This window comes from Topomyia yanbarensis, chromosome 1 (genome assembly GCF_030247195.1).
Source record: "Topomyia yanbarensis strain Yona2022 chromosome 1, ASM3024719v1, whole genome shotgun sequence".
In the NCBI taxonomy this organism is placed as follows: domain Eukaryota; kingdom Metazoa; phylum Arthropoda; class Insecta; order Diptera; family Culicidae; genus Topomyia; species Topomyia yanbarensis.
Genome location: NC_080670.1, coordinates 11,801,423 through 11,825,121, shown reverse-complemented (window position 1 = coordinate 11,825,121; position 23,699 = coordinate 11,801,423). Strand labels below are relative to the sequence as shown.

Here is a 23,699-nt window from a genome sequence, read left to right as displayed (position 1 = left end):
TTGTTACCAGCAACTTGGAATTCCTATGAAAGCAAGCATTCGGGTGCAAATCAACTTGCTGACTAACGTCAGCTTTAACGCAGATCTACGATCTTTCCACAACCGAGTAATTCCTCTCATTTGGGCCGAAATGGTAAGTTTCGTTCACTTTTTAACCTTATCAGCCAAAGTTATAAACAATTTTATGTTTGCCAAATATTGATATTAAATAATATATCAATTTGTTGTCAGCTTAACAAATAATTTTAGTAACGACATATAATTAGCAAGGGACTGGAAGGTGAAGTATTTTTCAAATATTAAGAGCCATAGTACTCAAGGGAGAGCAAGGATTTGAAGTAAGAAAGTTTAGAAAAGCGTGGAGTAGGGTCAATGAACAAGCTTAGAGTTTCCCGGTTACTTAGTTTTTTGTCTTCTGCAGCCCAGTAGTCAGGATCTTTTGGCATTAAATGCGAATCACCTAAGTCTGCGGCATGTCCGGACAAGCGTAAACTTTCTTACTTCAAATCCTTGCTCTCCCTTGAGTACTATGGCTCTTAATATTTGAAAAATACTTCACCTTCCAGTCCCTTGCTAATTATATATCGTTACAATATAAAAAAAAGGAAAAAGATTGACTCACTATAAGTCGTTAATAAAAAAAGGAAAAAATAATTTTAGTTTTTTGACTGCAGAATCTAAAGATCGAAATCGAATTATTTCGAAACTAAAATCAATCTACTGGAAAACCTCGACTGCTACAGAACATTGAATGAAAATATTTAACACCACTTTTCTGGCGGTTTAAAGAGTTTGTTTACATGGACCTAAAAAAATTTAGATTCTACCCAGTACAAGGAAATTAGTTCGAATTAAATTTAATTTCCACACCATGTAAACAGGCTCGTTAAATTGTCATGTTTACACTACTTGGGGGGTTGTTTACCTCCAGCTAGCATATGCAAAACTGTCAGTTTTCTCTGAACTAATTGAAACATTTGAATTAGGCAATCCATGAGACGTTTCTGATCAGCTGATTATTTCTTGTTTACCTCTTCTGACGTTACTCCGACGGGCGCGACGTCCGATAATATCGTTGATTCGATCCAACATCCAACGAATCGGACTAACGAAAGATGTTGTCGGACGAGTTTTTCTGTTCGCAGGAGTAGACTTGTTGACAGAATCCACCGCTGAATTGTCAAACAAACGTCTAATGTATTGCCTAATTAGACAACAACATATTTCTGCTGGTCATTCCTGAGTTGGAAACACCGTGCCGCACGGTATCAACAATGCGCATTCGCAATCTAAAGATAGTGGTTTTTGGTGTTTATTGCGATTTGATTTTCGACGAATACATGAGTGAAGTGTCGTTTATACGTTGAATGTTTTGTGAGATTCGGAAAAGAAACAGCTAAATTAAGTGATTTTTAGTTTTACCCACGCGGTATTAGGGCAAAACCAACACTACTTTTACAGTAAACGGCAAGTTACGGCGGGTAGCCTAGAACAAAGTTTCATTAGCCTACCGATCGCCAGCATCTGGTTTAACCCGCCTAGCCGCCTCTTCGTTCACTGGGAAAATACAGCCATCACTGCAGAGATGCCAGATTTGAAGATTTGTCTTCATTTTGAAGACATTTGAAATATTGTAGACGTGTTTTTCATTTTGAAGACAAGTTTATTCGGATGTCTGACTGATTTCTGGATGATTTTTGGCTGAAAATCAATAACCGATTAAGAATCCTGGCCGTTGAAGACAAATCTAGCCAAACATGTCAAATGGTCATAAGTGAAAATGACAGTTTCTCTTTGTTTACGTTCTCTTTCGCTAATAACTCATTCGTTTATACGTTTGTTCATTAACTCTTAGCATAATATGCTAGTCGAAATCAGCGTTTTTCGGTATATCCTGAAACAATATTGAAAAGTTTTATGCTGACGCTGTAATAATCGAAAGAGAAAGTAAACAAAGGCTCTCATTTACACTTAGGACCATTTGACATGTTTGTCGAGAAATGAAGACATTTTTTTATAATTTTTATTATTTTTTGTGTTACCTACTGGGCCGACCGCCCGCCCCGTAGAAAAATTAGGCTGTGCACACTGACAAAAACGACATAAATTGACTTTCACTGTGAGCCATGTTTATAAACATTGCTTCACAGCGTAATGGCAATGTTGGTAAACACGGCTCACAGTAAACTTCATTTTATGTCGACTTATCAGTCGAGTTCGTCAGCGCGCACATCCTAATCGACAGCTGATGAATTAGGCTGCGCACGCAGATGAAGTCGACATAAAGAATGACTTTTACTGTGAGCCGTGTTTACCAACACTGCCATTAAACTGTGAAGCAATGTTTGTAAACACGGCTCACAGTAAAAGTCAATTTATGCTCGAAAACATTTTTACGATCACGATTACATTATTTCGAAACCCTCAACTTTGGATGTTTAGTATCTTTTAAGAATATTACAACGTAATGCCGCACCTCATTTAAAAAATAATTTTAGGCCAATCCTCCTAGAATCAATTATAAAAAACCTGTTTTAATCCACCTAGCGGTGCAATTGTGCCTTTCTCATTTCTCTAAACTATGGCACGGAGGCTTTTTATGTTCAACATAATTGTGGAAATGTCCATTACATTCTTAGTACACTTTGCACTTATACACAATGGCATGCCAGCCACGAACTTGATGAGCTACGTGTCGACGGTGAAACACTTGAAACAAAAAAATATCATACTCCATTAGCCTAATCAGCATTAGATCAATGTTATCTGCTTGCTAACTCATTTTGTCATGCAGGGCTGGGTATGTGAAGAGGGCGAAAGTCCCATGAACGAACGACTCCCCAGCTTAAATTATTATGCTTTGTGATACAGTGGTGGTTTAAAGATGACGGGGTTGAAAGGGAGGGGTATGAGGGCTGGATGGGGTGGTGGTCTGAGGGGTGATTTAAGGAGATTTTTAAAGGAGGGGCGCGAACAGTAGAGGGGGGGGGGGTGTAACCCCTCTCCGTAAACCATCAACTACGCCTCTGTTAAAATCCAGAAACCCTAAACGAGTCGAAAAAAAAATTTGGCCGGGATTAGGTTGACGTTTTTCAGAGTGATTGCATAACCTTTCTATATGAGAAAGGCAAAAATGTGCCAAAATCCAAAAAAGTGAATCGTAGTCAAATTTTTTTTTCGAGTTTGCATCAAATCTCGACGTTTCATGCACCTTGAACACATTTAGCATCAAAAATAAAAATTCTATTTTTAATTTTTCCTATAGTTTATATGAGAAATTTCTGTGTGGCCGTACTCTGAAACCCGTAATTCCGGAACCAGAATTCCGATCGATCCAAAATTCAATAGCAGCCGATGGGAAGGTTGCACCTTTCATTTGAGACTAAGTTTGGGCAAATCGGTCCAGCCATCTCTGAGAAAAATGAGTGACATTATTTGACACATACGCACATACATACACACACACACACACACACATACACACACACATACACACACACATACACACACATACATACATACACACACACATACAGACTTTTTCCGATCTCGACGAACTGAGTCGAATGGGATATGACACCCGGCCCTCCGGGCCGGGATTAGGTTGACGTTTTTCAGAGTGATTGCATAACCTTTCTATATGAGAAAGGCAAAAATGTGCCAAAATCCAAAAAAGTGAATCGTAGTCAAATTTTTTTTTCGAGTTTGCATCAAATCTCGACGTTTCATGCACCTTGAACACATTTAGCATCAAAAATAAAAATTCTATTTTTAATTTTTCCTATAGTTTATATGAGAAATTTCTGTGTGGCCGTACTCTGAAACCCGTAATTCCGGAACCAGAATTCCGATCGATCCAAAATTCAATAGCAGCCGATGGGAAGGTTGCACCTTTCATTTGAGACTAAGTTTGGGCAAATCGGTCCAGCCATCTCTGAGAAAAATGAGTGACATTATTTGACACATACGCACATACATACACACACACACACATACACACACACATACACACACACATACACACACATACATACATACACACACACATACAGACTTTTTCCGATCTCGACGAACTGAGTCGAATGGGATATGACACCCGGCCCTCCGGGCCGGGATTAGGTTGACGTTTTTCAGAGTGATTGCATAACCTTTCTATATGAGAAAGGCAAAAATGTGCCAAAATCCAAAAAAGTGAATCGTAGTCAAATTTTTTTTTCGAGTTTGCATCAAATCTCGACGTTTCATGCACCTTGAACACATTTAGCATCAAAAATAAAAATTCTATTTTTAATTTTTCCTATAGTTTATATGAGAAATTTCTGTGTGGCCGTACTCTGAAACCCGTAATTCCGGAACCAGAATTCCGATCGATCCAAAATTCAATAGCAGCCGATGGGAAGGTTGCACCTTTCATTTGAGACTAAGTTTGGGCAAATCGGTCCAGCCATCTCTGAGAAAAATGAGTGACATTATTTGACACATACGCACATACATACACACACACACACATACACACACACATACACACACACATACACACACATACATACATACACACACACATACAGACTTTTTCCGATCTCGACGAACTGAGTCGAATGGGATATGACACCCGGCCCTCCGGGCCGGGATTAGGTTGACGTTTTTCAGAGTGATTGCATAACCTTTCTATATGAGAAAGGCAAAAATGTGCCAAAATCCAAAAAAGTGAATCGTAGTCAAATTTTTTTTTCGAGTTTGCATCAAATCTCGACGTTTCATGCACCTTGAACACATTTAGCATCAAAAATAAAAATTCTATTTTTAATTTTTCCTATAGTTTATATGAGAAATTTCTGTGTGGCCGTACTCTGAAACCCGTAATTCCGGAACCAGAATTCCGATCGATCCAAAATTCAATAGCAGCCGATGGGAAGGTTGCACCTTTCATTTGAGACTAAGTTTGGGCAAATCGGTCCAGCCATCTCTGAGAAAAATGAGTGACATTATTTGACACATACGCACATACATACACACACACACACACATACACACACACATACACACACATACACACACACATACATACATACACACACACATACAGACTTTTTCCGATCTCGACGAACTGAGTCGAATGGGATATGACACCCGGCCCTCCGGGCCGGGATTAGGTTGACGTTTTTCAGAGTGATTGCATAACCTTTCTATATGAGAAAGGCAAAAATGTGCCAAAATCCAAAAAAGTGAATCGTAGTCAAATTTTTTTTTTCGAGTTTGCATCAAATCTCGACGTTTCATGCACCTTGAACACATTTAGCATCAAAAATAAAAATTCTATTTTTAATTTTTCCTATAGTTTATATGAGAAATTTCTGTGTGGCCGTACTCTGAAACCCGTAATTCTGGAACCAGAATTCCGATCGATCCAAAATTCAATAGCAGCCGATGGGAAGGTTGCACCTTTCATTTGAGACTAAGTTTGGGCAAATCGGTCCAGCCATCTCTGAGAAAAATGAGTGACATTATTTGACACATACGCACATACATACACACACACACACACACACACATACACACACACATACACACACACATACACACACACATACATACACACACACATACAGACTTTTTCCGATCTCGACGAACTGAGTCGAATGGGATATGACACCCGGCCCTCCGGGCCGGGATTAGGTTGACGTTTTTCAGAGTGATTGCATAACCTTTCTATATGAGAAAGGCAAAAATTCTCCAAACAAATTTAGTTCGATATTTAATGTCTTCAGCAAAGTTTTCAAAATTACTATTTCAAACGACTTTATCGAATAAAGCGGGCATAGCCTAGTCGGTCAGTCGATTGTTTTGTACGCAGCTCGCCTGGGTTCGATTTCCAACTCCCGTACGTCAGGTTAGAATATTTTCTAATCTCAAATGAGAGCCGAAAGGCCCTAAGGTTAAAGCTTCTATAATCAAAATGAACAAAAAACTTTGTTGAGAACATTCCAGAACTAGTTTTGTTGAAGACATGAATACTCCGAAATATATTAGACTGCATGTGAAAGAAGTTATTTTAATATAACTGTAACTGATAAATCTCATCTGCTGTGTATAAACTATATAATTCACATTCTATTCAAGGTAGTCTCTGAAACTTACGATAAAAAAAAATATTGAAATGAACTGGCTTTAAGAAAATTTCTTAAATATCGTTCTATATCTCGAAATATTGCATTCATGTAGCCTTAAAATTTCAAGAGAGCTGTTTAAAATGCATTGATAATATAAATTCGTAAATATAATGAAAATGATCATGCAATGCACGAGTTCATTCGTCGTTTTCTGCAACGAAGTATTTTCGTGCATTGTAAATAGGTTTCGTTCATTTCATGAATAAGAATGCACGCTTGGTCAACGAAAACTTTAGTAACTTTTACATATTTAGTGTACAAATTACATTCATTGTTCGAAAATTGCATTTACCTAATGTCTATTCAGCCCTTCGAGCCTCAGCCTAATTTTCATTTATTTTCCTTCTCCTTTTATACCTAACCACCCACCAACCCAAAAGGCTGTTGAGAAACTTACACCGGACATCGTGTTGCTGCTGCACCTGCTGTTCGACATTGCACCGTACCTGCAGAGCGGGTGCGTGTATCTGCTGTGGCTGCTCGGTGTTTCACTACTCGCCACCACGGCGCTGATGTTGCTCTGTTCGCGTCATGCAACACTCGAGTACGACCCGCGCAAGTCGATCCGATACTCCACGGTCAACATGATACCGTATCCGTTGCGGAAGGAGCTGGAGAAGTACGGCGAGGGTGAGATTCGGCGGGAGGCGCTGCTGATAGAGAACGAGGCGTAGTGCGGTAGAATCTGTTGTGGGCGAAGAAGAAGAAGAAGGAATGCAATTTTGCCCGGTTGCTGCCCGGCAGCGAACGGGTGGGATCTTGGAGAATTATTCTTATAGAATAACTTAGTCATTGTGATAGTTAAGACTTAGCTGTATGGCTATAGCGCTGCGAATTGTTGAAATTTGTTTGTGACAGCAAGCGGTTCCATCCTTCCACTAAAATTTATGTATTTATTTCTATTAATTTACTGAAGAGGTACGATCCTTAAAATAGTTTAAACTGTGATTCCTATTAATATAACGATAAGCTATGAATCTACTTTTATGTACGTTTCTAGCAGTACCTAACAAACGGTTTCAGCGAGTGGAATTCTTTCGATACTTAAGGATACAAGGTGTTGTAACAAACCAGCTGGTCGGGTATAATATAGAAACATTTCTAAATGTTCTGGTTCCATGACAGTTAGAATGATTAATCAAATAAATTGTAATTTATTGCGTCACAAGGTGCTTATAGAGAAATTCCAAATTACATATTTCAAAATTATTAAAAATTCAGGAATACCGACACACGTACCACCTGTTGCTTCCTACCACATCGGGGTCCAGTGCGGCAGGGCGTTAATTTACAGTAAATTATGGCAATTCTAACCTGGAAAAATGTTCGTGACATGGGAAAATCCACCAATGATTTATGAGTGACTAACGGAAGCATGCAAGGGTAACATCCGTTGCTGGGACATAGGTACGTGATGAAACAGCAGACTATAGCTGAACTACGTAAAGATGCCAACTGGCAGTGCAACATCGGATGTTGTAAAGAGTATTAAAGCTGTTTGTGAAAATTGAATAATTTTGAAATTTGCGAATGGCAACTGTGTCTAGCGTGTCATTAAACTTGCTGGGAAAATGTTGATTTAGATGCCGGAGAGTTATTTCTGTTTTGCCTGTGAGTTGGTCTCGTGGAAATTAGCAATATGTTGAACGGGATTACGACCAATCAGATTCCATGTACGTGAGTATTTTCTATTCAATACAGGTAGTCTAATCAATCGATGGGTTCGCATTTTGTTGTTGCTAATAATTTGTGTTTAGTGTGCATGCGGCGGTGGCAAATCGTGTTTGATATGAAATAATTGGTCGGTATGTGTGATGGCTATCTTTCATTTGGAGCAAAGGGGAGTTAATTAATGTTAGCAAATATGATAGTGATGATGCGATCATCATTTTAATTATTTAACATTAGTATCGAGGTATTCATTTGCTTTCGGTATGGACTCATTTCATCCAACTTTATTGCCCTGAACAATTCATATTTTTTTGGTTTAATAAAATAATAGTATCAAATAGTTTTTAGTTTTAGCAAGCACATGACTACTGAAATTTTTTGATCGCGGTAAACGCAAAATGACAATTTGAGAGCAATTTGTGTGTCTAGAAATGGCCATCAACTAAGGTTGCCATCCCTTCGGGTTTGACCCGGAGACTGCGGTTTTCGGGAGCAATCTCCGGGCTTCCGGGTTTTACATCAATTTCTCCGGGTTTGGTGGGAAGAAGCATAATTTAATTTTTTTTGTTGGAATTAACTGATTATTTACAAAATATTTAAAAAGTCCAGGTTAACCATTACTCTGTTTCAGATTTATTTTGCCCGACTAATCCTTACAAGGTGGCGAAGATGAGTTCACCAAATATTGCTGATATCTTTCACAAAGCAGTGAAAATGAAAAACAAAGCAAGTTTACTACAAATTTAGAAAAATAATAATATTTTGCTATATGTTACAATTGAAATGTTGCATCCCACCAAGTCGCTCAAAATTGTGTAAAAAAGTTATTTTGCTGCAATTTTATCATATTGTTTCACTGTTAGTGGTGCTTATCACTAGCTGCAGCAAGGTATGGCAGATTTGTTCTAATCCATCTGACTAGGTCAACATCAAACGAATTCTTTCGGTGTTGTTGCTACTCCTGCAGCGACCCTTAACTGTCCGCTATGGAGATATGTTTTGCCCTTTTGTTGCGACCTCTGGCGATGAATAACCGACACCACATAGTGCTTTCCATGTGATGCCGAATTCCTGCGTCCTTTGCTCTCCTTTTCCTGCACACTTAATTCGTCTCGGTAATTTCCCAACAGCTGTGTAGTGCGCTAATTTAGAAACTGATACCTTAGTAAAGTGAGATTAGTTTGCTGATTTTCAGTGAAATATTTCCCGAGTCTCAGCACTAAAACGTCACTTTTACTGAGACTCAGCAAAAAATAATGTTTGCTGAATCTCAGCTGTTGAGATTTCGGCAAAAGATGCAAAAAAGCTGAGATTCGGCAGAAAAAAAATTAAGTGTGTGTTAGTTGTGGAGGAGAGCAATGCTCGTTCGACTTATCAGCGAGAGTAGCTGGTGCTTTTGAATTCTTGGCACTTAGTCAGGGAAGTGAAACACTACACCGATAAAACCATTCTCAAACGTGAAAAATTTACAGCTTTACTTTAACGTAGTATTAAAAAGCGATTAAAGCGCTCTAAAATGCAATCGCTTTGATTCCAATTTCTGTCTAATTCCACTCAAAGTCCACCACTCCCCAGGTCAGTGAAAATCTCCGGGTCAAAGCCTCTCCAGAGGTGGCAACCCTACCATCAACGGTGAGAGAAAATAGACTCAATTCGTTGAATAATTGACATTATTCTAAATATTTTAGAATATTTGCCCATATTAGGATCACTCGTCTTAGATTGTGCAGTTTATAACAGTTTACCTGTAGTCTATGAATAAAACCTACTTATCGTTTGAATGCATAGCGTGCCCGGGTCTAGTGGTACAGAAGATGGGTGCAGGTCTCACAAATTTTGTTATATCTCACCAAGGAGAAGGTTGATGAAACCCATTTTGTGCAGAAGAGTATAACAGAGCTGCGAACGGCAGTAGCGGACAGTTGTAGAATCTTAACGTGAAAATAGAAGTTTTCTCGATGCCGGCAAGAGTGCCGCAATATCACAAAGTTAGCAGTTATCAACGAGTCCTGCACTAAGGCTTTTGTAGTTCCTGGAAGCGTTGGAAGCTCCTTATTTTATTTCAAATTTCTTAGAATAAGAGCTGTTTGTTTTGGCTTTGGCAAGAGAGCGTATAGGTTTTCGGAGATGAATGGAGCAGCCCTTGTAAGCTTTTCTGCGTAAGAACGTCTGGAGCGATCTTTGGCGAATCGCTTAAGTTTATCCGCGCGAAGTTTCTACGTTGGGCATGTCAAAAGTGTATGCGGATTCTCCCCACAGTAAAAAAAAACACTTCTCAGCGAGCCTCCTGCCAACATCATCCACATGGCGTTTCCCACATTTGCCGCACCGCTACTCGTTGCTACAGTAGTTGGCCGTATGACCGCTGCTTGCAATTGGATCAATTCTAGGCCCGCCGTACCAACAGACGCATAGGTAGACGAGCTCCTCCCACTTCAACGTAGCTCGGAAGCGAAGATCCGGCGAAAGTTTCGCGAAACGAATCTGATGGATAGTACTGCCCAGGATTCCTAAAGCGCCCAACCCCATCATTCAACAGTTAAACCGGCATCACTTACAACACCGTCAATCTCCACATCGCGAGAAGGAATGTAGACGCGATACTATATCGTGAAGTGACTGTTGCTAGCAATATCATTGCCCTGTTTCGTATCATTCACGATTACGCGCAGTTAATTTGACTGGACTTTTTTAATCTCGGTCACGGCCGAGTAACGTTTTGTCAGCCACCGCGCAACAGTTATGCTGTTTAGCGGTTTTTGTGGACCGAATGTATACCACCCAATGACCAGCGGATCCATTTTGGTTAACTTTGACGCGGGGGAGCAGGGTGGGGAGGGGTTGCTGCCAGACTTTGGAGGGAAGTGGGGTAGGTGGATCGAAGATAATATCTTCTGTCTCCGAAAAATCCAGACGTTCCTCATCGTTATAAGATTCATTTTTGGAGGTTCCCCCGACTTGATTCATTTTGTTGTGGGAGCAACATGCTCAACCGCAATCATAACTTTGGAATGCGATCAGTAGGGGAGACCGAGGCGAGTTGGCCGAGTGTCTTTTATGAAAAGGCCTTTATGCAGCGACATCTATAGTCATGTTGGTGGGATATTAGGTCGTTCATGTGCCGACGTAATTTCAGGTGTTTTGTGTTTGTACAGGAGCACGTTTGTTCTTTTTTCCGGTGGTGGTGAGTAAATTTCTGTAAAATAATATGTTTAACACGAATCAATTTACATCGAATTTCCAATAACGTGGTACCGCTGGAAAGGGTATTCAAAACCTAACAAAATGATATAACAGTTGACAGTGTAACCTTACTTGTGTTTTTGTGATTGTCCTCGAAAATATTCATTGCAGTAAGATGGCCGAATTTTGTGCGGGGCTGATGCCCGCTGCCGGAACTAAGTCAAGTAAAGAGTGGATTTAGTTTTTGAACTACATAATGAGAAATGATATTTTTTAGCTAATAAACGTTTTCTACTGATGAATTTGATGTGTTTCACTTATTTTACTAAACTCGGACAACCTACCCTGGGGTTAGATGGACGATTTTTCACTCCACATTGCTATGTTGATAACTTTTTCCCATATTTTTAATGAATGAAAATTCACATATGTAGAGTAGATTGACGACAAAATAAGTATGGGGATGCAATAGGTATAGGGCATTATCTTTGCTATGTTATTACAGAGGTCGCTCATGTTGCGTGAATTAGATACACGATAGAGAACATCATTGACGACTGTTATTTCGGATGTTACTGTGATTCAGCTGTATTAGTTACGGCGTCGTTTATGTTTTCGTGTGTTGTTCTGCGAAAACGCATTGTCTTTCGTTCTCAGTACAGTACGTTCAATCAATGCAAAAAAATGTCAAGTATGTTTTTTCTTACGTAAAAATAATGCTGTACACAAGTTTTGCTTCGGTTTTTCGATATTTTTGAATTTTTCGATTTGAAAAAAATACGGACACCAACATCAAACATACGTCTGGGGGCAGGATAGGTCAGCCATTCGGTGGTATTACAGGTCAGTACCACAGTTGATAGAGAACAGTTGCGCAAAGAGTGAAGTCAAAAAAAATCTACCTATCGAGCACAATTGGAATCCGTCTCTGATGCCTGTACAGCAAAGCTGGATTCTAATTTTGCTCGATAGGTAGACTTTTTCTGGCTTCAAACTCTGCACACTTTTTGCGTACCTTTGTACTAAGGCCTTTGGTCAGTACTATAATGAAAATTTAAATTATTTTGACACGAAAATTATGGGTCATTTTGTGTGAAAAACGCCAAAATGAAGTGAAGAGGACATAAGGAACGCAGTTGCATCTGTTCAATATGGCGCCTGTACTCAAACAGCTTCTAAACAATTCAAAGTTCCGTTCAAAACACATGCTCGTGTGAATGAAAAGTGCTCAATCTCAATGAAAGTGCCGATATTTCGCGTGAGATAAAAATATAATAATTGAAGGGGTTGTTGAAGTAGATAATCAAAAAACATGATCGAAAAAGAGGAGAAAAAATACAAAAAAATGCTCCGAACGCAAACGATGTTATACCACATTTAAGCAACTACGTCAACCGGAATGCACAACTTTCATTCCACACTCTGGCGACGACAACACCGAAAAGTCATTTGAAAGTACAAAACCAGACGAGTTCCTTCCGCGATTTCATGAGTACCTTCGTCTTATTGGATTTAGCCTCAAAAATATTTGGCAAGGCATTAAATCATTATTGCCAGATGTATAACCTTTCCAATCAGTGCTTGTTTATCAAAATCAGTGCAAAAATACCATTGCACGAGCTCGCTAAAAAACTTTTGCAATGTAGGGGTAATTCGAATCTCCATACGAGGCAATTCATACCGTCCATTTATTTTTTTTATTTTTGTTGCAATCGAATTATGTTTACCTATTGAAAAAATAAATAAATTTTGTTAAAGAAAATTATTCTGGGTAGTAAAAGCTGTCGATTGACGCATCATGTATTTTCTTTGCTGTGCTGTGTCCAATCGTATGCGCAGCCGCAAGCCACTGAACGGTGGTTGATGGAATAGAAGATCCGAATAGCTGCGTACCGAGGGGAACGTCACTTCAGAATGAATGTTATATTCCGTTCGTTTTGCAAAATGTGTATTTTTCCGGTAATTTTTGAAAATTAAAGCAACTTTCTAATAAATCAAGCATTGTCAAAAGAAGAAATTACAACATATCTATCAAATCTCAATCCAAATTTGCTTTAAATCCGATCAGTTTTCTGAAACTGGTAACTATGCATACTCTATGTTCGAATTTTTCAATAATTCTGGCAACAAAATTTATGTTTTTGTTTTGATTTGTTCCAGCTGCTATGCAGCTATTTTGATTTCTTCGAGCACTGAAACTGTCAAAACATGAATTTCGAGCGATTGAATTTCATGGCGCATTTCAAGCCATCTTCGGCTATTCCAAACCATTCTCAAGCAATGTTGGAAATATGAATCAATTCCAAACTAATCAGTGCCAATGTTTGTCAATCCGTTCTGAATTATAAATTATACGTCCACTTCATCAATAAATCACGAAGTGTCGTTCCCCTCGCCCCGTACGCTCATTCCGCACAAAAGTGGTTAGCGCTTTGAAAATATTTGTGTTTGCACCCAAGCAAACATCTTTCCAAAAAATAGGTGCCTCAAACTTACCAAAACACTTACCTGTTATTTTTTCACCTTTATTTGTTACTTTAACCACAGACTAACAGACATAGCACTGTGAGGGAATTCCTAAAAAATATCGTTCCGGCAATTTTCCCAAAACACTAGCTCCACCTTTTATTCACGGTCCCAAAAACTTATTTGCTGGTGGGTTAGCCCTCAGGCTTGGGAACAATTTTTCACTGGTGCATGCCCCATATGATTGTTCATATGTCAGTGGCGCCATAATTTCAAATGCAGCCACAGTCCCAACTACAAATATGTTTAAATTGACCGTTAATGCGGGTGAAGTCTGTTAGTCTGCGATGGTTTTACCATTACATTGATTTTTGTTTTGAGGGTGGCATAAAAATGAAACACGTATATCCTTTCCAAAAAGACTGAAGAATGAGATTCATTCAAAACAAAGTTTCTTCATTAAAAAATTTTACTAAATGAAACTATATTTCGTTAAATTATTGATTGAGGTTATGAAATTGGAAAAAAAAATCGTTGCATTATGACAGATGAAATTAAAAACAACACCTGTGTGCCATCTGATGGACGACCTTCAGCGTTAGATCGCCTGGTTAATGGATGTTTCGGACAAAGTATAAAACATGTTGAATTTTTATTAACAATTGTACTAATCAAAACATTTGTCGCACTACTGTACAAGTCGTTCCTAGATTCCCCTGTCATACAAATTCATTCATTCTAGCTCCCAGAACTGATTACCTTCAGACAAGTTACAAAAATTCTATGATAATAAACTAAACTCTCATCCTGCACCAATTAACATTCTCGGGCTACTCATCTAGTCGCCAAAGCGCATATGGTTTTATGAGTTTTTCTCCACAGAAATTAATAACTACGAATAACAAACAAATAATTTCGAACGAGTACGAAGCGTAAAAAAGCAATAAAAACAAATGAACGTCCAGTCTAACAACCAGTGGTAACTGTCAACAGAAAAAGAAGTACATACTACATACTGAACGTTGGAACGGGTGGTGGATCGGTACAGCATGCTAAAACCGCGGCTTGTAAAACAGTTTCCGTTCGGGGTGGGAAGAGAGAAAAAAAGAGAGCAGTAAAAAAAGTATAAACACAAGTGAATACGAGAGCGAATTGAAACAGAGCCGGGCTTTGCTGATTACTGTTGGTATAGCGTGGCATGTTACGGGAAGCTTATGGCATTAGGTTAGCTTTTCCACCCGGTCCACGGTTGCCACAAGCCAAAAACGGCTATGGTACCAGAGAGAGTAACCGCTTTTATTTGATTGTGCTCCCAGTAAAAATTAAATGGAAATTCGTCCGTTTGTTTCTGAGATATGAAGTACTTCCGAAAATCCTTCAATTCAACCTGCGACCGATCGTTCCGAAACAGCACCCTTCCTTCGTCTAAAAAGTAATATCACAATTTTTATTTTGTCTTTTGCTTTCGGGGCCGACTGCCGACCATTCTCCATTTGGCGGCGGTAATGCCAGTAACAGCCAACCGTTCGGCGATTGTTTCGGTTCGATTCCTTCTACACGGGTACTGCTGCTGCACTGTTCCGTGGCGGTGGCGGCTCAGTTGTTATGAATCGTGTCCATAATCCATTGGCGGTAGAACGAGATCTTGGTGTACACGTCCGGGTAGTTCTTGAAGGCACATCCCGACCCGAACGATGTTATTCCGACTAGAATCCAGGGGCCATGTTTGGTAATGCGGCACTGCAGCGGGCCACCGGAGTCACCCTGCGGAGAAAATGAAACGCGGGATGCAATGTGGAAGTAAAGTGGTGCTTTTTTAAATTGGCTCTTCTTTTCGTGAAGCCGATCCTGTTACAGTCGTGATTCGCTGGTTGGGCCACACCTCTGTCCAACTAACGAATTTGATTCGTTAGTTGGACCGACTGACAAATGTCAAAAACTCTCCAAAGAAGACGTTAGTAAATGCATCTATTCACATCTCTAATAACTGTCAGATTGATTGTCAAAGTGAATTTGACATAAGATTTTGGCATTCAGATGCTTTTTAGTTAGACAATGGTCCAACTAGCGGAGGTCCAACTAAAAAACGGTCCAGTTAAAAAATGTCCAACCAGCGAATCACGACTGTAGTTAGTATTTAAGGTTCAACCACAGATAGCAGACATCATTTTGAATCGAAAACGTCTGTTATTTGTGAAGAACGCCTCTAGAAGCGGCCATCTTTGAAAACGAAAAAAAGCTGTTGTTCTCACACCGTTGGAAAAATCCACAAGAAAATGAATCAATGTATTCGGGGCATTGGTAGAAGACTATTGATTGATTTTCATGAAGATCCAACGGTGTGAGAAAAAACTGCTTTTTTCGTTTTCCAAGATGGTCGCTTTTCCATGCTTTCTCAGTTGGACCCTAACTGTTTTTAATTCTGGAGCCTTACAGAAACATTTGTTAAATATTGAGTATCAGAAAATGGGTGCAATTCATTTTTATTATCAGAGTTACATATCTGTGAAATCAATTGTCATTTTATCTAGTGGCCAAGTCGATTTGCCAAATACTGATGAGACGAGATCGAAACACAAATTGTCGATTTAACGAGTCAAAGGAGCTCAATTTTAAGAAAATTAAGTACACTGAAGACCACCAGACGATTCGACGTGTATATGCACCATTATCAAACTTTTAAGGGGCAAGTATGCTTGCTTGCTATCCCCATTTGGAGTAAAATGGGCAATGGAAACATAAATCTTATCATCAACACAAACACGATCCATTATGTCAAAGCGCAATATTTACCACACAAGTTCCGCCGGTCCCATCAAGATTACCCGCGCAGAGATGGCCACGATGTAGTTTGATGAAATCTCCGTACGCCTTTTCACATCTAGATCGGTAGAAACAGAAATAGAATAATGGGATACCAAAAAAAAAACGACCGAACGTAAAAGTCATAAATATAAATATTCAGAGAGAAGTAAAAATAGCAATTGTCGTTATAGCTTTCACGTATAGCACCAGATGACATTCGATTTCAATGCACCGAACAGCAATAAAAGAGCGAGAAAAGTAATACTTTTTACTGTTCTGGATGGGGGCCTTCGTCTGCAGCAGGATGTCAGTTAATTCATCATCGATTGTCGATTTGCCCCAACCTGTTGCCAGGCAGTCCACGTACTGGGTCGTATCGGGAATGGCACTGATTCCTCCGCTACTGCTGCTGCTGCTATTGTCCTCACCAAACTCGTTCCGATAGTGATCGTTTCGGTAGAAACCACCGTGGGCAAATTTATCGTTCCGCCGTCGTTTGGCACCGTGTCGGGTCCCTCGACGATTCCCATCGGTGTCATTTCCACCGTCGTCACCGTCATCGTCATCATCCTCTTCATCAGAATCAGACGTTGAGTACATCCGTCGCCCCCTACGGTACGACCTTCTGGATGTGGTAGAGTTGCTTTTTCGGTGCAATTGTTGCCGCACCAATCGATTTACGACAACCCGTGCGGTGCGCGGCCGATCGGGACTTTCGCCTAGCAGTCGTAACCGGCGCAGGTAGTTATCGTCCCGTTCCGGGAGTGATTCCGGGAAGCTGGCTTCCGTGCCCACTTCACCTTCGCTTTCGCCGTACGCGGGGTTCTCGGTGGTTTTCCCACCTTCGGAATCCGGTGGCCGACCTAGATAGTCGTAGAAGAACAGCGTGCCACCGTTGGCTTTGGTATTCGCGCGGTCCAGTTCCGGTCGCGGATCGTACGTTACGCTGTTGACTTTGATGTCCGCGAATGGTAGGCATATTTTTTTGACACGCGCGTCCGGTGCCAAGTTGGCCGGTCTATTTAATTTAAGAAGCACTGAAATTTTTTAGTTCTTTAGAAATATGGAATATGAATGTGGTTCGGCAGTACCTACCAAGGTCATGCTTAAAATTGTGATACTTTTCGTGTAGAACTATTTTATCGACCGGGATTCGCTGTTCGTATCCAGACTCGTAGGACCGGTCGTATTCCCCTAGTACCACGGTCCACAATGCTGGCAGAGGCAAATTGAACAGGTCGCTGGAAACCACAACGACGTTTATAAGCTTCCAGAACGATCAGACTGTAAATCAAATAATACTCACTTGTGGATGCAGTGCGCCGCCGAAAGGACCCAGTTACGGTCAATCAAAACGCCACCGCACCAGTGACCGATGAATCCGTACGACGGATGTAGTAATTCCAGCGAAACCTGCCACGGATACTGGCCTTCGAGAGTCGGAACACCGTGCATTATCTTGGGATTCCTGTTCGGTCCGTCCGGTTCGCCGCTCTCCAGCTCGGGTTGTGCTTCTTGCTGGTGGTGGATTGTGGTTCGGTTGTAGTAGTTGTTCCAGTCGTTGTTGTTGTTGTTGTGATTGTTATTGCTGCTGCTTCGTGGTTGTCTGCGGGAAGTGCGAATTCCGCAATCTAAGGGAATAAATAAAAGATTCCGTGAATGAACGACATGACTGGAGTGCCAGATAATCATTACTACTAGATGTCGCTAGTAATATCAATCAACACTATAGAGCTTCAATTTCTAAACGGTTTTCGGCTGTCCAGAATTCTAGGTGTAGGCCCAAAGTTGCATCCCTTTTTTCCATTAGGTATTTTCTAGCGAAATTTTGGTTCAATGTGTATTGTTAACATTGTGTAAGTTCCAATAGCAATTGTGAAGCTGTTGTCCAAAATGGAGACGAAAGAACGCCAGCGGCGTAAACAAATTGTCCACACGTACCTAGAGAGTCCGGATCTCCCTCATCGTGCAATTATCAAAAAGCTGGAAAAGGTTAAATCTACAATGAATTTGAAACTGTGCAATTCACATTGTCTGGTGAGGGATGACGAGACTTGCGTTAAAATAGATTTCCAGCAGCTTTCTGCGCTCCTTTTCTTCACTTCTCGTCATAAGTATGACGTCGCTAAACAGGTTGGAAAGCAGAATATGTTTAATTTTGACAAAAAATACACGTTTTGGCAGGCAACTTGCACATGTGGAAAGCGTAGCATCCCGTTCGTGCCAACCGGAGCTGTCAATGGGCAGGTGTACTTGAAAGAATGCTTTCAAAAGCGTCTATTCCCGCTTCTAAGGTCTCACGATAGCTCTACGCTTTTTGTGGTGTAAGCTCGTACCATTAATCGAAAGATCTTCTGTAGTGGTACTAGGCTAAGGAGGTCACTTTTGTGTAAAAGGATCCGAATCCGCTGAACGCAACGGATTGCGGCCAATTAACAAATACTAGGCCATCGTGAAGCAATCCTGTATCCAGTGCCGTAACGTGGTCTTTTGGCGCCCTTGGCGGAATCACAGTTGTGTGCTCCTGTAAGACTTTAAGAACCGATAAGCAATGTATATTACAGTGCCCTTGAAGATAGACTTCAGGTTTAGAGGTTTGAACTATTTCGCATAGACATATGAATACAAAAAAAGTCTCATGGAGGAATACCGCGTCTACGTGTCCGCTCACAACATTGCGATAGATGGCGTGGTCATCGATTTATGCGTTTTATGCGGTCAGGTAAGATCTACTGAAGCACGAGGCCCAAGGTACATGTAGCGTGCCTTTAAAAGACTCTTTAAGCACTCTCTTACAGAAATACTAGAAAGAGTTTCGCCACTCACCACCAAACATCATTATGCTCTCTTGGCTCAGGAAGAGTGTGAATTTGATAGTCCATAGATGAGATTAAATTTTTCTTGTAAGAAACCGTCAAATATAACAGCTCCAGGATCTCCTACTCGGCACTGGTTGGCCTAGTTCGGGTACCGGCAACTTTGTAATAGTGTCGTAGCGTGGCATTCTAGCGTCTTGGGAGAGCGTTCGTTTTGCGCCCTTTTGGTGCCAACTTTGGCACTGAAACTCTCGACCAATAATTGTGCACCTGGAAATGGCACACTTATTCTGACTTATTTTATGATTTATCCTCACTTATTTTATGAAGCAGATCATGATTTCAGCGCCCCTTGAAGTTGGCGCCACCGGCGGGGGCCACCCGTGAGCTACGGACCTGCCTGTATCTTTAGGCTAAGTGATCCTGGAATCCCTTGAACTCGAGAATCTTTGTTCTTAAAACAGGAGGATTATTGATCTTGAAAATAAAACATTCTTAATTCTGGAAACTCAAGAAATTTTGATTCTAGAAATCAATAATAATCCAGGATCAAATATCCTTGAGTTCTAGAATCAAGTCATGTAGTTGCAGGATTAAGGATCTTCAAGTTCCAGCGTCAAGGATCCTTGTGTTTTAGGATGAATGATTCTGAATTCTTGGAACTCAAGGAATCTTGATTCTGGAGATTGATCTTAGATTCAAGGGATCTTGTTGCTAGAACTCCTGAACGATCGCTGTTTTTTTTTAATTCTAGAACCTTTCAATTTTTTTCCCTTATTACATCAACAGGCATACCAACACCCCAATGCTCTTAATAAGAAAGAAGGCCGCTTTCAATTGACACAGTGAACACTAGTCAAATGAGACTCGGATAAATAGTCGAACTCGTCCAAAGTCCAAGGTGATAGGTAAGGGATATTGATGATTAAAGTCGTTTTAACATCCAAGCTGACGGCAATATGGATATCATTTGATGGGGGCTGGTCAGTAGGAAACGGCATTGAATATTGAGGCCATTTTGAAATCGAACATGGCGACTTCGTGCTACTACAAATTAGTGAAAACCTCTTTCAATATTGGTGTCATTTGAAAGGGGGTGGTCAGAAGATGACGAGAATTGATGATGGAGGCCATTTGGAAATCCAAGATGGCGGTTTATGGTTGCCACAGAACAGTTAACACGACTATCAATATTGGTGTCATTTGAAAGGGGGTGGTAAGAAGACGGCGAGAATTGATGATTGACGCCATTTGAAATCCGTTAATTACATAACAGTAACAGCTTAATCTACTATAGAACAGTAAAAGCATCATAAATATGGGCATCATTTGAAAGGGGCTAGTCAGTAGCTAGCAGCTACTAGTGATTGGGGCCATTTTGTAATCCAAGATGAAGACTTCCGGTTACCATGAAACAGTGAAAACCACCATCAATATGGGTGTCATTTGAAAGAGGGTGCGCTGCAGATGCCGAAAATAGCTGATGGAGGCCATTTTGAAATCCAAGATGGTGGTTGCCGGTTACCACAAAGCAGTGAAAATCAACTATCAATGTGGGTATCATGTGAAAGGGGGGGTTAGAAGATGGTTAGAAGATGACGGGAATTGATGATTGAAGCCATTCGAAATCCAAGATGACGGCGTCCGGTAACTACATAACAGGAAAAGCTTCGTTAATATGGGTATCATTTGAAAGAAGCTGGTAAGTCGATGACAGATATTAGTGATTAAGGCCATTTTGAAATCCAAGATGGTGATTTTCGAGTGAGCACCACTATCAATATGGAAACACTTGGAACGAGATGAAAACCACTATCAATTTGGGTGTCATTTGAAAGGGGGTGGTCAGCAGATTCCGAATATTGACAATTTGAAGGTGCTATTTCCAGTTACCACAAAATAGTTCAATCTGCAATCTTCAATTGAGCGAATTAGATCAGTATCTTGAGATCTGTGATTATCCGTGAAGTATAATCGTGGAGTCTTCAGCGCTAGCTGTACACCATTGAAGTATGGTTGAAACATCAACGGTACAAAGTGACTTTCTTAGGATATGCTCGACGCTGAAAAGAATGTGGCGGCCTTAAAATTTCCTAAGACAACCTCCATCTCTCGATCTGTGAGGTAAGATCGAAACCACTGCAAAACACTATCGTTTATTCCGAATCTCTCCAGCTCTTGCGTTTGCGTTTGATATCGTGATTTATCTTATCGAAAGCGCCAGATGAGTCGGTGCACATAATGTCGGTTTGGGTAAGTTCCGTACGTTCTCTTATGTAAGATGTAAGGTACGTTAGTCGTATGTCCAGAAATGAAGCCGTGTTGACCATCACTTAGATACTGCGTGCAGTGAGCCTGAAAATCAAAATAAATCATAAGATCGAACAACTTGGTTTGGGGAATGGAAATTTGTTCACGGATTTTCTTTTTGAGAAGTTTAAAAATACCTCTAGTTATAGATGTTCAAAATCAGTGGAGATCTATGGTCGCCAAATTAGTTAAAAAGTTATGCCATGAAGATTTCGAAATGGCAGAATTAAGGCTGTTGAAAACGGCTACAAATCTAGCCATACATGTCAAATGGTCCTAAGTGCAAATGACAGTTTCTCTTTGTTTACTTTCTCTTTCGCTAATAACTCGGCAGTTTATACGTTTGTTACTCAACTCTTAGCAGAATAAGCTAGTCGAAATCAGAGTTTTTCGATATATCCTGAAACAATATTGAAAAGTTTTGAGATGACGCCATAATAATCGAAAGAGAAAGTAAACAAAGAGAGGCTCTCATTTGCACTTAGGACCATTTGACATGTTATTCGAGAAATATCTAAAAAGCTATTGAGCACTTCCCACCAACCTGGACTCCGCACTTTCAAAGTGCAAGTGATCAAACTGCTACTGAAAACTGCGAGCTGTCAAAACACATGTATTTCAAGTAATAGAGATGATACTTTCATAGACAGACCAGTCTAACAAACCAGTCTATGAGAAGAATTTAATAGAAGAATAGTAAGTGCGCAGCGCGGTTAGAATCCAATGAATGGGGATGAAGCTTTTTGTGGAACCTCTCTGGAAAAACATGATTTGCGGTGTTAACTGCCATTCAAAAACTACTTGACCGATTTATTTCAAATTTTGCGTACACATTCTACGTAAAAAATACCTAACCCCTACGTTGAGTTTTTGGGATAATTTTCGGCTTTTTACTCATAAAATGGCGAAATTTTCCTTGAAAAACAGCGATTCCGACCAAGTCGCTTGTAGATATTTTTGCATGAAAAATTTACAGAATGTCAATGATGTAGTATAATGTACAAAACTTTCGATCAATTCGCTTCACCCATCTTTCTAAAAAAAATTGTCAAAAAACTGATTTTTTACGGTGAAACCCTTACTCCACCCTTAAAGGTAATGAAATTCTATATCCCGAGCTTCATGGGAAATACATTCTTTAAAAAAAATATTTCAACAATGATAAAATTAAATGAGAAGTTTGTTTAATTCCTTCTATTCATCATTATTAAAACGACCGCAATTTTCCACATTAACTCAATCGTCCAGGTAATAATTTTCGAAGCTCACCTCCGCATTGGAGAACGTATTTTTTACCAGCTGCCCAACTTCAGACACACTGCCGTGCACTGCGATAGTTGAGTAGAGTGTACTTGAGAATACTCCGGCCGGAGCATTTCGGAAATTGCCCAATTGAAGAAGCCACCCCAACTTTATGCAACATACTCTGCACGCTCTGGGCACCCGCAACGCGAGCAGCACAACCGCGCCGCTACCACTAATCTCCGGCCGGCAGTTTTGTTTGTTTCTACTTTTTTATTGCGTCCTGCGGTGATGACCACTCCGAAAATCCGACTCCGATGGACGGCTCGAATTGCGGCGGTCCGGGAAGTCAGGAAACAACAGCCTAGTGGGGACAAGTGGACGTCTCATAATCGTTATTTACTGCACTGTACTATTTCATGCGAGAGGCTTGCTGGGTTGTGGTGCGGGTGGCCAAAGTTGCAGCCAGAGGGTAGTTGAGTTTGGAGATTTCATAAAAAGTTTTTTTTTGTGTAGGTCGTTGAGCCGAAGTTTGGTCGTCTTCTGTGTATTACGGTCAAATAGATGATGTTCTGGGATACGGGTGCTCTCTCGCCTTTTTTAGCCAGACCATGGTTGACAAAAAAAATCATAGTTCTTGAGCGTTTTTTCAAAACGTCATATCTGCAATGAGTTACTCTCTTTGTTTACTTTCTCTTTCGATTTTTACGGCGTCATTATAACACTTTTCACTTATTTTACAGTACAGATCGAAAGGTGGTGGTTTTAACTAGCATATTATGCAAAGAGTTGAGGGATAAATGTTAAAGTGACCGAATTATTAACAGAAGAGAAAGTAAACAAAGAGAGTAACTCATTGCAGATATGACGTTTTGAAAAAACGTTCAAGAGTTGACAAAAATGTGATACAAACTCGTGCCGCCAAAATAATATCCCACTTAGCTCAACATAGACCGTCAGTTTTTACACAATTTAAACGCTCGAGATGGGCGTCTGTTCACTGTGGTAAATTGATTCTGAGAGTTTGAAGTTTCAC

General features: G+C 40.2%; 2 protein-coding genes across 2 annotated transcripts in view; one reads left to right on the top strand and one right to left on the bottom strand.

Annotated features, from left to right (window-relative positions):
• LOC131676903 (scavenger receptor class B member 1-like) overlaps positions 1–8,089 on the top strand; it is a 35,632-nt gene extending 27,543 nt beyond the window's left edge. Inside the window, exons 8-9 of the mRNA XM_058956299.1 lie at positions 11–133; positions 6,551–8,089. Of these exons, the coding sequence (XP_058812282.1) occupies positions 11–133; positions 6,551–6,844 (417 nt within the window). The 3' untranslated portion in view covers positions 6,845–8,089. The remainder of the gene's footprint in view (positions 1–10; positions 134–6,550) is intronic.
• A 6,097-nt stretch (positions 8,090–14,186) lies between these two features.
• On the bottom strand, positions 14,187–17,834 carry LOC131693553 (uncharacterized; the record flags this gene model as incomplete). The annotated part of the gene is made up of 5 exons (XM_058981468.1): positions 14,187–15,254; positions 16,284–16,371; positions 16,561–17,332; positions 17,391–17,536; positions 17,602–17,834. Coding segments are annotated over 5 exons (1,407 nt in total), but the record flags the coding sequence as incomplete, so codon positions are not given.
• Between the last annotated feature and the right edge of the window lie 5,865 nt (positions 17,835–23,699).